The sequence below is a fragment of the Bombina bombina genome, chromosome 5, assembly GCF_027579735.1.
Source record: "Bombina bombina isolate aBomBom1 chromosome 5, aBomBom1.pri, whole genome shotgun sequence".
In the NCBI taxonomy this organism is placed as follows: Eukaryota; Metazoa; Chordata; class Amphibia; order Anura; family Bombinatoridae; genus Bombina; species Bombina bombina.
Window position 1 is genome coordinate 294,344,806 of NC_069503.1, and position 17,658 is coordinate 294,362,463.

Here is a 17,658-nt window from a genome sequence, read left to right on the forward strand (position 1 = left end):
TAGACCACACCCCTTCTCATTACAGAGATGCACATCACCTAATATGCTTAATTGGTAGTAGGCTTTCGAGCCTATACAGCTTGGAGTAAGACAACATGCATAAAGAGGATGATGTGGTCAAAATACTAATTTGCCTAATAATTCTGCACTCCCTGTATATAACAGTTTCGGGAGGAGGACCATTTTAAACAGTGCTACTCGTCCCGAAATTGAAAGTGGTAAGCTTTGCCAAGTTCTGAATTTTTCCTTGATTTGTCTGATAATTGGAGGTATATTTAGTTCATGTAAATTATCAGATTTCTTCGGGATATTTATCCCTAAATATTTAAATGAATCTATTACTCTTTTGAATGGATTATCTATATATGAGTCACTATTCCTACGAATCCAGTAGATTTCTGATTTGGATGCGTTTATTTTGTATCCTGCAAAGGAACCAAAATGATCAATTATCTGCATGAGCTTTGGGATGTTAATTTTAGTATTTGATAAGTACAGCAGAACATCGTCTGCATATAGACCAATTTTCATCTCATGATTTGAGATCTTTATTCCCTCCAAGCTTTGTCTTATCATAATTGCCAAAGGCTCAATAGCCACATCAAACAAGAGTGGGGAGAGAGGGCAACCCTGGCGAGTTCCTCTTTCCAAGGTTATTGGTGGTGATACAGCTCCATTGACTATCAAACTTGTGGCTGAGCATTTATAGAGATTCTCTACAAATTCAGGGAATTTACCCTTAATGCCGAATTTCAGTAAAGATGTGTTAAGGTGACAGAGTCAAATGCTTTTTCTGCGTCAATGGAAAGAATAGCCATATCCGATATACCAGGTATTTCCTCTCTCCCCTCTCCCGTCCGCAGGTTTTTTTCAAAATATTCCAGCGTGACTAATACCTCTCTAATTTTAGCCGAGGAATTTCGTCCATTTAAGAAGCCAGCTTGGTCCGTGTGGACTACTTTTGGTAGGATTAGCTGTAGCCTGGATGCTAAAATAGAGGTTAGAATCTTGTAGTCTGAATTGAGTAAAGCTATTGGCCTATAAGATTATTTGAGCCGCGGATCCTTTCCTCCCTTTAATATTAAGGTCGTATAAGAAGATGAGAATGAAGCTGTTACTGATTTATCGTTAATATAATAATCATTATATAAATTTATTAAGTAAGGGGAGATTTCTGAAGAAAGTATTTTATAAAATTCACTAGGTAGTCCGTCCGGACCCGCTGCCTTATTAATGGGAAGCCTAGAGATTGCCTCGGCTACTTCTTGTGCTGATATAGGGGTATTGAGATTATTAATACAATCATCTGTTACCGAGGGGCTTATGATCTTATTCCAAAACTCTGCAGATTTATCATGATCATAGCCCTTACAAGAGTATACATCTTGATAATATTTTAGAAGTGCATCTGCAATTTTATCGGGATTTGATATTCGCACACCCTTATCCAGGAGTTCTTCGATGTAGGAATGCTTTTTTCGTTATTAACTAATCTGGCCAACATCCTTCCAGACTTGTTCCCAAATCTGTACAGTTTGGCCTGAATTTTTAATTCTTTCTGTGTTTGCTGAGTCAGAATAAATGTATCCCGGACTTCTTTAGCTTGCACATACTTATCCCAATTTAGGGCATTTTTATGGAGCATAAATTTATTATATGCATTGGTTAATGCTTTATGTATTTCTTTTTCCCTTAGCTTCAATTTCTTGGTGAGTGCTATATTGTAGGCCAGAATTTCACCTCTGAGCACCGCTTTAGCAGCTCCCCAGAACAATTCTGGGAGTTCAATGTAATCAGAGTTAAACTGTAAAAATTCCTCAAACTTAGATCTAAGACGGGTTTTAAACTTCATATCTGTCACTAAGTAATATGGAAAATAGAAACGCAAAGATTTAAGTCTCGATTGTTTAAACTGAATATCCAATGTAATAGGACTATGGTCTGATAATAGTATGGGAGGGATTCCTGCTTGTACCCTTGAAGATCCTAGGCGCTCGTCTATAAGGAATAGGTCTATTCGAGAGAGAGTTTTGTGCGCTTTTGAGAGACAAGTAAATTCCTGAATGTCCGGGTTCTGGGTTCTCCAAATGTCATGAAGTGCTAAGTTTTGCTTTATTTTCTTAAGCAATTTGGCTTCTAGATTATCCTTTTTCTGTTTTTTCTGTTTCATGGCTTCTCGGAGCCTGTCTAGCGGGCACTGCGGGGCCATATTGAAATCGCCTCCCATAATTAAATGCCCCTGACTGTACAGAAGGAGTTTAGATTGTATTCTATTCCAAAACTCTGGGTCAAATGTATTAGGCCCATAAATATTACAAATCGTATAGATTTCCTGGGCGATTCTTACTTTTAGCAGAACAAATCTTCCCTCCGGATCAGGCTCACAGTGAACCACCTCAAGTTGAGCCCTTTTCCCAATTAAAATGGCCACTCCCCTTTTTCTGCCAACACTAGGCGAGTAGAATACTTCACTGACCCATGAGGCTCTAAGCTTGCAAGATTCCTCTGAATTTAGATGTGTTTCTTGAATTAACCCTATGTCCGTCTGAAATTTCCTTAATTGCGTCAATATGGTTTTTCGTTTAATGGGAGTAGAGATCCCTCCCACATTCCATGATATTATTCTAAGTTTTTCTATTCTTTTGTATCTTCAAGGTTTATCTGTAGGGGGGGTGAAGGGGAGAGAAAGAGGGAAGAAAAAAAATAATAATAAATAAATAAAAAATAAAGGGGGAAAAATAAAAAACGAGAGGGAAAAAAAAAAAATTTTGGAAAAAGGAAGGGGGAGGACCCAGCAATTGCCCTGGTTGCCCCATCTGTCCCCGTTTAAGGGATCGCCCCGTTTATTGAGCCTGCTTTGTCTAAGTAGGGGCTGTTCCCTCTGCTGCTACTGAGTCTAAGGATGAAAATGAATTTCTCGGCTGCATGTGCCTCCAGGAAGTAATGTACTGTTCCTTCTACAGTTACTTTAAGTTTAGCTGGATACATTATAGTTGCATTTAATCCAGATTTTATAAATTTGGTGCATATGGGTGCCAGGTCTCTCCTCTTGGAGGCTGTTTCAGTGTTGTAGTAAGGAAACTTTGTCTTGGTAATTGAGTAATTTTACAATGACTGGTCTAGGCCTATTAGCATTTTTAACTGTTTGTGGTGGTCCCAGCCTATGGGCCCTCTCTACCAGGAAAAAAAAAGAAAGAAAAAAGACCCTCTCTACCAAGAAAAAAAAAAGAAAAAAGACAATTGATGATAAGAGGTTGACTTTTACGAAAGTGTTGTAGTAAGGAAACTTTGTCTTGGTAATTGAGTAATTTTACAATGACTGGTCTAGGCCTATTAGCATTTTTAACTGTTTGTGGTGGTCCCAGCCTATGGGCCCTCTCTACCAGGATACTATGATACAAGGATGGGAGTTTAAGAGCTGTCTTCAAAGTGTCAGAAACAAAAAGGGCTAGGTCTTCATATTGTTTCTCCTCTGGAAGACCTATTATCCTGATATTATTTCTCCTACTACGATTTTCTAGGTCTTCCAGCCTCGAGAAATTTTTTTGGGTGTTACTGCAGATATTATCAAGCTTGGTACCTTGCGACACTGTCATGTCTTCTAGATCAGACACTCTCTGCTCAACCTCCTGCATTCTAGAGGAGAATTGTCTAATTTCTTGCAACAAGGAGGAGATGTCCTGTTTGATCTCCATCCTTAGCGCATCAAATTTAGGAGAGAGGGCTTCAGAGATGCTGGTAACTAAACTTTGAACATTTAATACTTCGGGTAGGGCTGTATTTGATAGAGCTGATTGAACATCAGCTGTTGGGTCCTGTGTGCCCTTAGGTTTCCTATCTCTTTGTCTGCCTGCCATTGTTGGAGAAGATGTTTTGGCAGGGATTGCAAGGAACTTATCCATCCACCAGTTGTGGTATGGTAATAAAAAAAAGAACAAAAAGAAGGGAGGAAGGAAAAAATGAGTGATCTCTGTGAGTGAGGTTACAGCGTAAAAGCGCTTGTAGCTACGCCTAATCTAAGGCAGTAGACTGTGTATTATATTAACCACCTGTGCAATGTGAATTTGTGAATACTGATAAGAAGTTGTGAGGAAACAACAACAACAAAAAAAAAAAAGGGAAGAGGAAGAGAAGCAAGTGAAGGAGGGAGAGGATTAGTGATCCCTAGTTGTGCCTAGGACGAATAGGCGCAGTAAATGCGCCAGTTCTTAAAGTGACATGTTGTGTACTGTGACACCCTAATTTACTAAATTGAGTGAAAATTACCACTACAGTGTAAGGGAAAAAAGAGGGGGAAAAATTAGGCAAACTGTGATGGAAGGGGAGAAGGTGACCCCTAATTGTGAATACAAGTGAGCGCTATAAATGCTCCAATTTGGATGTAGCGGGCTGTGTATTGTGGCGCCCTAAATTATTTAAGTGGGTAAAATTACCACTACTGGTTGAGGTTCAGTGAGAAAAGAGACAAAAAAAGTAACAGTACAAAGTTTTAGTATCTTTTTCTAATATGTAAGCAGTTAGCCTTTCCAGTGAGATTTCAGTAGTTAATGTATATAGATAGATAATTATTTTATCTATAATTCCAGTAAGGGTTATGAGAGGGCTTTAATGTTTAGGTTAGTCCTATATGTTATTCATTTGTTCAGTTGCCATTTTAAATTTTAATAGCCTTGCTATTTTCAGTCATTGAGTTAGAGTGTTTACAGGGGCAATAGCACCTGTGAACCAATGAGACACCTCCTAAGTGCTGTGAGCACAAGTTGTCTGCAGTCTTGTTGCAGCCTTGTACTCTGATGTTCAGTACTTATATGAGTTAATACTAGTCAAGGTTACATAGTAAGTTAAGACAGGAAACTATTGCCCGACTCTAAACATAGAGTTACTTCCTTGTAATTCAGTATCTTTTATCGTGCAGTGACCTAAGGCTTTCAGCCTCTGAGTAGGAACAGTTTAACCCCTTAGTGACCAGAGCACTTTTCCATTTTCTGTCCGTTTGGGACCAAGGCTATTTTTACATTTCTGCGGTGTTTGTGTTTAGCTGAAATTTTCCTCTTACTCATTTACTGTACCCACACATATTATATACCGTTTTTCTCGCCATTAAATGGACTTTCTAAAAATACCATTATTTTCATCATATCTTATCATTTACTATAAAAAAAATTATAAAATATGAGGAAAAATGGAAAAAAACACACTTTTTCTAACTTTGAACCCCAAAATCTGTTACATATCTACAACCACCAAAAAACACCCATGCTAAATTGTTTCTAAATTTTGTCCTGAGTTTAGAAATACCCAATGTTTACATCTTCTTTGCTTTTTTTGTAACTTATAGGGCCATAAATACAAGTAGCACTTTGCTATTTTCAAACCATTTTTTTCAAAATTAACGCTAGTTACATTAGAACACTAATATCTTTCAGGAATCCCTGAATATCCATTGACATGTATATATTTTTTTTTAGAAGACATCCCAAATTATTGATCTAGGCCCATTTTGGTATATTTCATGCCACCATTTCACCGCCAAATGCGATCAAATACAAAAAATTGTTCACTTTTTCACAAATTTTTTCACAAACTTTCAGTTTCTCACTGAAATTATTTACATACTGCTTGTGCAATTATGGCATAAATGGTTGTAAATTCTTCTCTGGGATCCCCTTTGTTCAGAAATAGCAGACATATATGGCTTTGGCATTGCTTTTTGGTAATTAGAAGGCCGCTAAATGCCACTGCGCACCACACGTGTATTATGCCCAGCAGTGAAGGGGTTAATTAGGGAGCATGTAAGGAGCTTTTTGGGGTAATTTTAGCTTTAGTGTAGTGTAGTAGACAACCCCAAGTATTGATCTAGGCCCATTTTGGTATATTTCATGCCACCATTTCACCGCCAAATGCGATCAAATTAAAAAAAACGTAACATTTTTCACAATTTTAGGTTTCTCACTGAAATAATTTACAAACAGCTTGTGCAATTATGGCACAAATGGTTGTAAATGCTTCTCTGGGATCCCCTTTGTTCAGAAATAGCAGACATATATGACTTTGGAGTTGCTTTTTGGTAATTAGAATGCTGCTAAATGGCGCTGCGCATCACACGTGTATTATGGCTAGCAGTGAAGGGGTTAATTAGGTAGCTTGTAGGGAGCTTGCAGGGTTAATTTTAGCTTTAGTGTAAAGATCAGCCTCCCACCTGAAACATCAGACCCCCTGATCCCTCCCAAACATCTCTCTTCCCTCCCCTACCCCACAAATGTCCCCGCCATCTTAAGTACTGGCAGAAACTCTGCCAGTACTAAAATAAAAGGTATATTTGGGCTTTTTTGTGCATTTTTTGTTAGCATATTTACATATGCTTCTGTGTAGGGATCCCCCTTAGCCCCCAACCTCACTGATCCCCCACTAAACAGCTCTCTAACCCTCCCCCTCTGACTTAATGTGCGCCATCTTGGGTACTGGCAGCTGTCTGCCAGTACCCAGTTTAGTGAAAAAAAATGCTTTTTTTTTAAATAAAATATGTCCCTTTTCTGTAGTGTAGCTTCCCCCCCCCCCAAGACCAACCCCCCACCCCTTCCAGATCCCTTAGATGGTTTTGAAAAAAAGTTTATTTCATTTTTTTTTTACTTTTACTTTTTTACTTTTCTGTAGTGTAGCGGTTCCCACCCGCTCCCGCCCCGTGCACGCGCCCCCCCCCCCCCCCCCTGCACGCGCGCGCGCCCGTGCGCGCCCCCGACGGTCCCGATCCCGCCCCCCGTGACGTCACGCGCAACACCGATGGCCGCCCACCCGCCTCCCAATTCGGCTCCCACCCACCAACGATACCGGCCATCGATGTCCGGTGCAGAGAGGGCCACAGAGTGGCTCTCTCTGCATCGGATGGCCATGTATGGTTATTGCAGGATGCCTCCATATCGAGGCATCACTGCAATAACCGGAAAGCAGCTGGAAGCGAGCAGGATCGCTTCCAGCTGCTTTCCACACCGAGGACGTGCAGGGTACGTCCTCAGGCGTTAACTGCCTTTTTTTTGAGGACGTACCCTGCACGTCCTCGGTCATTAAGGGGTTAAGTAATAAAGAAAAGGCAAAGGAGATAATGAAAAAAAGAAAGAAAACAAATTATCAGCCCACTAGACTGGTCCTAAATATGCAAGCACAAGATTATGCTATAGAATGTTTTAGGCAGGGTAAGGAGGTACAGAGAAAATTAAAGGGACATGAAACCCAATTTTTTTCTTTCATGATTTAGAAAGAGCATGCCGTTTTAAACAACTTTCTAATTTACTTCTATTATCTAATTTGCCTCACTCTCTTGATATTCTTAGCTGAAAAGCATATCTAGATAGGCTCAGTAGCTGCTGATTGGTTGCTGCACATAGATGCCTCCTGTGATTGGCTCTCCCATGTGCATTGCTCTTTCTTCAACAAAGGATATCTAAAAAATGAAGCAAATTAGATAATAGAAGTAAATTTGAAAGTTGTTTAAAATGGTATTCTCTATCTGAATCATAAAAGAAAAAATTTGGGTTTAGTGTCCCTTTAAGTTAAAGCTATCCTGTCCCTCATACAAACTCAAGCACATTTATGAACAGGTATATACCTTTAGCACCTTAGGGGGTTAGACAGCAGTTTTTTATTGCAAAAATATAACGAATTTTCACCCTTTTTGCAGGTATTAATTTCTGCAGTTAATAATAAGCTAAAAAATTACTGTCTATGCCCCATTTGAGTGCTTATATTTTTTATGTAGCAATAAAATGAATGAGAAAAATAAAAAAATAAAAAAAAAAGACAACAAAAAAGTTCCATTCGCATAGAAACAAAAATAACAATTTTGCCAGTGTTTTGACTATATAACAATCATCCCAATTTAGAGAAAATCATATTGCAGCCAATTTATCAGAAATAGGATTTGTTGCTAACACAATAACCAATATCCAAGTCTCTGAAACAAAGTATAGCAGCGAAGGGGCCTCTTGATTAACTTAATCTCCTCTTCTAGGATCAGCAATCTTTTATAGTCTGTCTGCCCCGTCTATGTTAAGAGTGACAGTCTTTCCTTCCTTTCTTCCCCCTCATCTCTCCGCCTGTTCTCCTTCCCTTTTCTCTTCCCCCTGCTTTCCTTTCCCTGTAGCCCGCTTCTCATACAGGAAGAGTGGGTTCCTCTGTAGAATAACCCTTTCAGTATGCCGCCAATTCCCACTGATCTATATTTTCCAAGGCTCGGGCTAAGGATCACAGTATAGGGCCAGCATACAGTTCCGATTATATGTACGAAAAATGTCAGTAGGACAGTTCTGAGTGACTCACCCCCTCTTGTGCTGCCTGCTCACCCGCCGATGTCTTCATCAGCGCGTAGGTCACTGTGATGTAGGTCCAGTCGCAGTGGGGCCACCTTCAGGCGTTTCACTTTACGCCTCCTTCCGCGGCTCCGACCTCAACTCCCCTCTCGCAGCATCGGTGGGAGGGGAGAGGGGGGCCGCGTCATGCACTAGCACCAGCGAAGTGGACAAGTTCCTTACCCGGTCCTCTGCTCAGAATTGAGCCCGACTCCCTCCCACGCAGCACCGGTGGAGGAGGGGGTGGGACAGTTACCCGGTAACAGAAGCAGCAGACCGGCAGTGAAAAGATCTTCAGCGGAGCAACAGGTAGGATTATAGATGTTCGGGACACACTTAGTTCCTAGAGTTGACCTGGCGGGGGGAGCAGGCACGGGGGGGGGGGAGGGATTGGTAATCACCCAACTAGCGCATCTCCTCCAGGGGAGGGAAAATGAGGAATATTGTCTTGAGGCTGAGATACAGGTAGCGTATCACACTTCTCTCAGGAACATGTAGGTTAGTTGGAACATGCAAAGTAGACTCAAGATATGTTTCAGTGGGTTGGTAGTCCACCAAATAGGGTTCCAGAGGCGTTTTTACTGACTGTCCTCTACAGCAGCCCCAGAATCTGGGGTAAGGCGCGAAGATGTCCACCGCCAGGAATTGCAGGACTGGAGGTGTGAGCTCAGCAACACCTGTCTGACTCCTCCTCCACCGGAACCCTAGAGCATGCAATTTTAAGCAACTTTCTAATTTACTCCTATTATCAATTTTTCTTTGTTCTCTTGCTATCTTTATTTAAAAAGCAGGAATGTAAAGCTTAAGAGCTTGCCTATTTTTGGTTGAGAACCTGGGTTATGCTTGCTTATTGGTTTGCTAACTGTATCCACCAATACCAAGCGCTATCCCATGGTGCTGAACCTAGAATGGGCTAGCTCCTAAGATTTAAATTCCTACTTTTAAATAAAGATAGCAAGAGAATGAATACAAAATGATAGAAGGAGTAAATTAGAAGTTGCTTAAAATTGCATGCTCTATCTGAATCATTAAAGAAAAAAAAATGTGGGTTTAGTATCCCTTTAAAAATAGGAAAAGTCAAATTTTGTATTCGTCTTCTGCAAATTTTTACTTACTCTTTACTATGGAGCAAACTAGTGCAGCTCAGGCCTTTGGTCTATCAGCTGATTTTCTGGGAGTGAGATCCTCTTATGCTTTAACTCCTACCAGTTTGTATTTACTTTGTATGGATTTTAACCGTAAACAGAGTTTTGCTGCGCTTCAGAGTGTGAAGTGTTTTTACCCTATCAAAGTTGCTTCCAGGAGTGTTCATTTGAACTTTCTCTTAAACTTAAGGAGTGTATTCACACGATTTTAACTATCTTTCCTTAAAGCTGTTTAACACAGATGTTTACAAGGATTTGAAGCTAGTCTTTCTTTAGCCTATAGCTGATCATGGACTTCCCTAAGGAGTGTTCCCTCTAAGTTACCCATTGATAATAGGGGTTTTTCTTACTCTCAGGACTCTTATTCTAAGGATAGTTTCCCGGCTGCTGTGGCAAAGGATGCATCCTTGAATTTCAGACTTGAGCATATTCAGGCTTTAGTGCAGAAACTTTTAATTGCTTTAGAGGTAAGATTGTCCTGCTACAGGTAAGCAACCAATTAGGAAGATTGACTCCCAAACAGCCTTCCTCTTTTCCCATGCCTGACTCAGTTTTTGAACTTATTTCTAAAGGGATTACAAAAGACAGGTATTCCTTTTGTTCAATCAAGTTTAAATCTCTGTTTCCTCTTCCTTCTGTTAATACAGAGATTTGGGAACTATTCCTAAGGTGAATGCTGCTTTTTCCATTCTTGTCAGGAGTACCACTATTCCGTTAGATGATAGTTTCTCTTATAAGCATCCTTTAGATACAAAACAGTTTTCAGAGGCAATCCTTTCATCTGTGTTGCTTTTTGTTTCAACCTTCAGGCAGTGTTTCATGCGTAGCTGCTGCTACTGCTCTTTGGTATGACAACCTTTCAGTACTTGGTTCTGGGAAAACCACTTTGGATGAGATTCAGAAATGCATTAATTTCCTGAGAACAGCAAATTCCTTTATTTGTGATGCAGCAGTGGAAATTATTTAAAATTATTACTAAGAATGCTGTATTAGCTGTTTAGCTTTACTTACTTTGTGGCTGATATCTTGGTCTGCTGAGATGGTATCTAAATGCAGATTTCTTTCTCTCCCCTTCCAAGATAAATTGCTTTTTGGGCATATACTAGATAGTAATATTGCTACAGTCACTGGGGATAAGGGAGATTTTTTTTTCCCCAAGATAAAAAATGTAAGGGTAAGCAAGGTAAGGCTGTGAAAGCTTCCACCTCTGCCCAGAGTTCTGGCTACTCTAAATCTTGCTGGATGTCCAGCCCATCTTGTTCCAAAAACAAACAGTCCAAGAAGTCTATTCCAGCCTTCAAGACTGCATAAAGGTACAGCCCCTAAACCAGAGCTGTTTCTGGTGGGGGGGGGGGCAGATAGTCTTTTTCTGAAGGCTTGGAAGAAATCTGCTAAGTATCCCTGGGTATTTCAAATAATTTCCCAGGGATATCGAATATGCTTTCATTCAAGGCATCCTAAGGGAAGATTATTCATGTCTCGAGTGCCTCAAGATTATTTGAAGGCACAAGCTTTCTTGACTTGTTTAGGAGATCTGGAATTAATTGGAGTGATTCCTCCCGTTCTAACTTCAGAATTAAATAAGAGGTTTAGTTCAAATCTATTTATAGTTCCAAAGAAAGAGGGTAATTTTCAAGCCGCTATGGATATCAGAATATTGTACATATTCCTGACAGTTTGCACTTTACTTTCTTTAGTGTAGGAGGGCTTGAAAAATGCTTATTTGCATATCCATATTCACAGGGATCATGTCGAGTTCCTGAAATTTGCTTATCAGTTTGTGGCCTTCCCTTTTGGTCTAGCTATAGCTCCCAGTGTGTACTGTGAGCTCTATCTGAAACATGAAAGAAACATTTTGGCTTTCATGTCTATTTATTTCCTAGATTTAATGTTAGCTTTTGCCATTTAATATTGTGTTGGAATACAGTATCCAAACTTTTATTTTATTTATTCATTAATTTATAAAATTATAAAGAATAGTCACAGTGTGTGTGTTCTAGTGTTGCTAACCTATAAAGTGCATGCACAGTTGCAATGCTCATATTTTGTTGTTTGATTATATGACTGATGTTTTGTGTTTCTCTTTTATTAACCAATTTTTGTTCAGATTACTGAGATTTATCTCATACCATTACAAGTATTTTAAATGGGCATCTTAAACAAATACAGTAGTTACCTTTATTGATAGGACTATTGTTTTATTAAGACCTTTTGTATTTCAAAGCTTTTCACTTTGATCTACTAAAAAGTAAAATGCAGCAATTAGAAATTTATAAATCAAATAAAAAATATTTGGTTTAATGATTTTCCTATATTACATATTAATAATATTAGTATACTGTTGCTTTCTTTCAGAGTTTTCTTGGCTGAGCAGTTTGAATTTCTACAAACACATCTTGATTCCGTGATGCCTGCAGCTAAAAAACCTTTCCTCCAGCAATTCTATTCACAGGTGAGAAAGAGAAGCTTTTTCAATGCCCATTTGCAAACTCCAGTGTAATGGAAGACTTGGGATTGACCTAGAAAGGATGTCAGAAAGGCTCTGTATATTTGTTACAGTGTCAAATTTCAAAAGTAAAAAAAGTCCATGTACCTTTTTAAACAATACTTTACTAATCTCAATAAACAATATATAGGACTCACCAATCAATAAAAGTAAGACGCACTTCAAAAAAATTAAATAGAATTCACGGATCACACAAAAATCATTCCTTTATATATAACAGACCATAAATATGCCAATCAAAGTCTCTATAGTCCTCTCAAAGGCATTCAACTTAGTAGATCATAAGTGATGGAGCCCCCTTCGAGAGTCCCAAAATCTAAAACCACAGGTGGTCAGTCACTTCACTCCACAACAAACTATGGATCAAGCCTCACAAACAGCAGACACAAATGGGGGTGCCACATAGCATATCCTGTGGAACAATGAAATCCCAACTCCAAATTGGCCTTTGGATAGGTACACAAATTTTGAAACTACCAAACAAATGGTGCCTATGCATATACTGGATCTAGCTAACTGGGCAACTCAGAGGATCCATCATATGCATTGACGCTATTTGTTTGGTGGTTTCCCCAGTCACACATGAGTAACCATCCTATTTGGTGTTGGTGTTTCAATGTTCCACAGGATACGCTATGTGATGCCCCCATTTGTATTTCTTCTAGATGACTTTACAACACATTTTTTTCACTTTTTTTTCCTCTATTTTCATATTGGAGTACTTTTAAAATTCATACTTTTCAAATCATCACATATTTTCTTTTTCTTTCTATTGACACGGTGAGTCCACGGATCATCATAATTACTATTGGGGAATATCACTCCTGGCCTGCAGGAGGAGGCAAAGAGCACCACAGCCAAAGCTGTTAAATACCAATCCCCTTACCCACAATCCCCAGTCATTGTCTTTGCTTGTAGTGCATGGAGGTAGTAAAGTTAGGTGTCTGATTCTTCAATCAAGAGTTTTTTATTTTTTAACAGAGCAAGTTTGTTTTTGTTTTTTTCCTTGGGGGTTTAGCTGTATTCCACGTCAGTCTCTTCAGTAGAGCTGTTATGGCTTTTAATCTTTTGGGAACTTGAGGGGTATAATTCCCTCTGCGCCTCCCCGGATGTGATGCTGCCCTTTTTTGGTTAAAGACTTTGTTGGTTTATTTAGTCTTTTTTCCTTTTGCCTACAACTCCATGATAGGAAGGAATCCTTTCAAGCCTGAGCTGCCTTGCTGCCTGGCAGTCTGAAGGTAAGTGCTATTTTTCTTTTTTCTGCTGTGTGCAGCACTTATGGGGTTAATCCTGCTTGTGTGCAGGTATTTTTTTCTGGGAGTTTTTTTCCATGTGGGGCACTGTGTGAGGATGGCTCTGTTAGAAACATACTTTCAAATAGCCTGCAGAAGTGGTCCACTGGTTATCTTAGCTGCCTAGCAAGCTGAAGGTTAATGGTTTGAATCTAGCTTCAGCTTCTTTCCGCTTGCTTTGCATGGGTTTCAAATTTCATTCAAAAGTTGCTTTTTAGTATGTTTAGTTTGCTGAATATATGGAGTCAAGTATTCTATTTTACATATATTAGGGCTTGTTTTTTACGTTGCCGGTTTTCTTTTATTTGCGCTGTTTGTGCGCAGTTTGGTAGTGTGTTTTGTTTATTCTCCCGGCGGCGTTTTTCATTTGAGTCTTAATGCCGGCCGGGAGGGGGTGAGGCACGCCCATGATGGGTGGAGTTGTATTTGGCACAAGTTTTTTGCGTGCCTCTCAGTCTGTTCAGTAAACCGTGGGTGTTAGATGCTTTTGTTGCGGTCTGCTGACTGGTGAAACCGGGTGTCGTTTTTTCTTCTCTTTATTCCGGATTGCTGTGTCTGTTCTGGTGGGAGGAGGTCAGGTAGGCACCACAGCAAGGCTTTGTTGAGGTGTAGAGGTGCTCTGCAGGGGCTCATGTTTTTTTCTTAAAGTGATATAACTATTTTGTTTTCATTAGTATCTATAACGTTATTTAAAGAGACAGTAATACTTTATTTTTGTGAAAGTTTTTTTTTCAGCAACACTTGATTTTTATTTTGTGTGTAAAATGGATCAAGAGGACTTGCAAGCGGTTACCTGCAATTTATACCTAGATTCTAATGTAGAGCCTCCTATCCCTTTCTGTTCCTCATGTATAAAGAGGACTGTACAGTATATGGAAAGACTTTTTGATCCTGTGCATTCATTTTGCAGGGAGACTGTTGTTCAGCAGCCTCCTGTTCAAGCTGTAACGCAGCTTTCTCCCCAATCATCCCATATCAATCCTCTTTACATGCAGTGCCCTGTGTCTCATCTCAAGTTGGTTTTTCTTTGCAGGCTATGGCTAATCATATATCCTCTGCAGTATCTGAGGCTTTGACTGCTTTTCCTGTGTTGCAGGGTAAGCGTAAAAGGAGTTTTGAGTCTGTTGCAACTCTTTCTAATGTTTCTTCTCAAATGACTGAGGAAGAAGATATTTCTGTAGCGTCTAAAGGTGAAATTTCAGACTCTGATAGTGTGCCTCCTTTGGCGGATTCTGAGGTAGTTTCTTTCAGATTTAAGCTGGAGCACACTCCGCTTGTTACTCAGGGAGGTTTTAGCTACATAAGATGACTCTATGGTCATAGTTACTCTGAAGAAGGCTAGTAAGAATAACAAGTTTTTTGATGTTCCTTCTGTGGCGGAAGTTTTTCCTGTTCCAGATAGGGTTTCAGAAATTATTTCACGGGATTGGGAGAAACCTGGTATTCCTTTTTCTGCCTCTCCACTTTTTAGGAAGATGTTTCCTATTGCAGACTCTATTAAGGAATCTTGGCAGACGGTTCCTAAGGTAGAGGGAGCTCTTTCCACTTTAGCTTAGAGGACCACTATTCCTATTGAGGATAGTTGATCTTTTAAGGATCCCATGGATAAAAAATTAGAAGTTTTGCTTAAAAGGATGTATGTTCACCAGGGGTTCCAGGGGCAACCTGCTGCGTGTATTGCTACACTTACCAGTGCAGCTGCATATTGGTTTGATGCATTGTCTGATTCTATTCAACAGGAATCTCCTCTGGAGGAAATTCAAGATAGAATTAGGGATTTAAGATTGGTTAATTCTTTTATTGTGGACGCTTCTTTACAGGTCATCAAGTTGGGAGCAAATATCTCAGGCTTTGCTGTTTTGGCACGCAGGGCTTTATGGTTAAAGTCTTGGTCTGCGGATGTATCATCTAAATCTAAGCTTTTATCCATTCCTTACATGGGGAAGACCTTGTTCGGGCCTGGTTTGGCTGAGATTATTTCTGATATCACTGGAGCGAAGGGTCATTCTCTTCCTCAGGATAGGAGAAATAAACAGAAGGGTCATCAGAGTAATTTTCGGTCCTTTCGTAGCTTCTCCTGTAAATCTTCCTCTTCCAAACAGGACCAGTCCAAGCCCTCTTGGAGATCCAGTCAGTCCTGGAGCAAGGGGAAGCAATCTAAGAAGCCTGCTGCTTACTCAGTCAGCATGAAGGGTCTGCCCCCGATCCAGGTATGGATTGTGTGGGGGGCAGGCTGTCTTTGTTTGCTCAAGCCTGGGTCAGGGATGTTCCAGATACCTGGGTGGTGGATATTGTGTCCCAGGGATACAAGCTGGAGTTCAAAAATGTTCCTCCCAGGGGCAGGTTTCATCTGTCAAGGTTATCTGTAAACCAGATAAAAAGATAGGCATTCTTAAGTTGTGTTCAGGATCTTTCTGACATGGGAGTGATAGTTCGTTTTCCAGTTCAGGAGCAGGGACTTGGTTTCTATTCCAATCTGTTCATTGTTCCAAAAAAGGAGGGAACTTTCAGACCCTTCCTGGATCTCAAGTGTGTAAACAAGTTTCTCAGAGTTCCATCTTTCAAGATGGAGACTATTCGGTCAATTCTTCCTCTGGTTCAAGAGGGTCAATTCATGACTACAGTAGATCTAAAGGATGCATATCTGCATATTCCCATCCACAAGGATCATCACAAGTTTCTGATATTTGCTTTCCTAGACAAGCATTTTCAGTTTGTGGCTCTTCCTTTTGGTATTACAACAGCTCCCAGGGTGTTTTCAAAGGTTCTGGGTGCATTGCTGGCAGTTCTTAGATTGCAGGAGGTTGCGGTAGCTCCTTATTTGGATGACATTCTAGTTCAGGCGCCATCTTTTCAGCTAGCAAACTCCCATAGGGAGTTGTTGTTGTTGTCTTTTCTGCGCTCCCACGGTTGGAAGGTGAATTTAGGAAAAAGTTCCTTGAATCCGGCTACAAGAGTGGCATTTTTGGGAACCATTATAGATTCTCTGGAAATGAAGATCTTTTTGACAGAAGCAAGGAAGTAAAAAATGTTCAATTCATGTTTAGCTCTTCAGCCATCCCGTTGGTGGCCCAGTGTATGGAGGTTATTGGTCTAATGGTTTCAGTCATGGACATCATTCCATTTACTCGGTTCCATTTCAGATCTCTGCAGTTATGCATGCTGAGACAGTGGAACAGAGATTATATGGATCTGTCTCTAAAGATTGTTCTATATCAGGCTGCAAGAGAATCTCTTCCGTGGTGGTTGTCTCAGGATCTTCTATCCCAAGGAACCTGTTTTCGCAGGCCTTCTTGGGTGATTGTGACCTTGGATGCCAGTCTGCTGGGTTGGGGAGCTGTCTGGGGTTGTTAAAGGCTCAGGGTCTGTGGACTCGGGAGGAATCGGTTCTTCCTATAAATGTCTTAGAGCTGAAAGCAATTTTCAATGCTCTTCTGGCCTGGTCGTTGAGGACTTCGGCCCGGTTGGATGAAGACGTCTCCCGGTAAGGTGATTTTCAGGGGGTTAGTGTTAGTTTTTTTAAGGGGGGATTGGGTGGGTTTTATAGTAGTGTGGGTGGTGGTTTTTATTGTTGGGGGGGGGAATTGTAATTTTTTTCAGGTAAAAGAGCTGATTACTTTGGGGCAATGCCCAGCAAAAGGCCCTTTTAAGGGCTATTTGTAATTTAGTGTAGGGTAGGGTTTTTTTTTATTTTGGGGGGCTTTTTTATTTTGTTAGGGGGATTAGATTAGGTGTAATTAGTTTAAAAATCTTGTAATTTGTTTATTATTTTCTGTAATTTAGTATTTGTTTGTTTTTTGTACTTTAGATAATTTTATTTAATTGTAATTAATTGTATTTAATTTAGGTAATTTATTTAATTGTAGTGTAGTGTTAGGTGTAATTGTAACTTAGGTTAGGTTTTATGTTACAGGTAAATTTGTCTTTATTTTAACTAGGTAGTTATTAAATAGTTAATAACTATTTAATAACTATTGTACCTAGTTAAAATAAATGCAAAGTTGCCTGTAAAATAAAAATAATCCCTAAGCTAGCTACAATGTAACTATTAGTTATATTGTATCTAGCTTAGGGTTTATTTTATAGGTAAGTATTTAGTTTTAAATAGGAATTATTTAGTTAATTGTAGTAATTTTATTTAGATTTAAATTATATTTAAGTTAGGGGGTGTTAGGGTTAGACTTAGTTTTAGGGGTTAATAACTTTATTATAGTGGTGGTGACGTTGGGGGCGTTAGATTAGGGTTTAATAAATGTAGTTAGGTTGCAGCGACGTTGGGGGCGGCAGATTAGGGGTTCATACATATAATGTAGGTGGCGGCGGTGTCCGGAGCAGCAGATTAGGGGTTAATAATATAATGTAGGTGCCGGCGA

The 17,658-nt window shown here is 39.8% G+C and overlaps 1 protein-coding gene across 1 annotated transcript in view; it reads left to right on the plus strand.

The window, feature by feature from the left end:
• Nucleotides 1-17,658, plus strand: part of VPS50 (VPS50 subunit of EARP/GARPII complex) — a 994,344-nt gene that overhangs the window by 868,856 nt on the left and 107,830 nt on the right. The window contains exon 24 of the mRNA XM_053714049.1: nt 11,843-11,939. Coding sequence (XP_053570024.1) covers nt 11,843-11,939 — 97 coding nt within the window. The remainder of the gene's footprint in view (nt 1-11,842; nt 11,940-17,658) is intronic.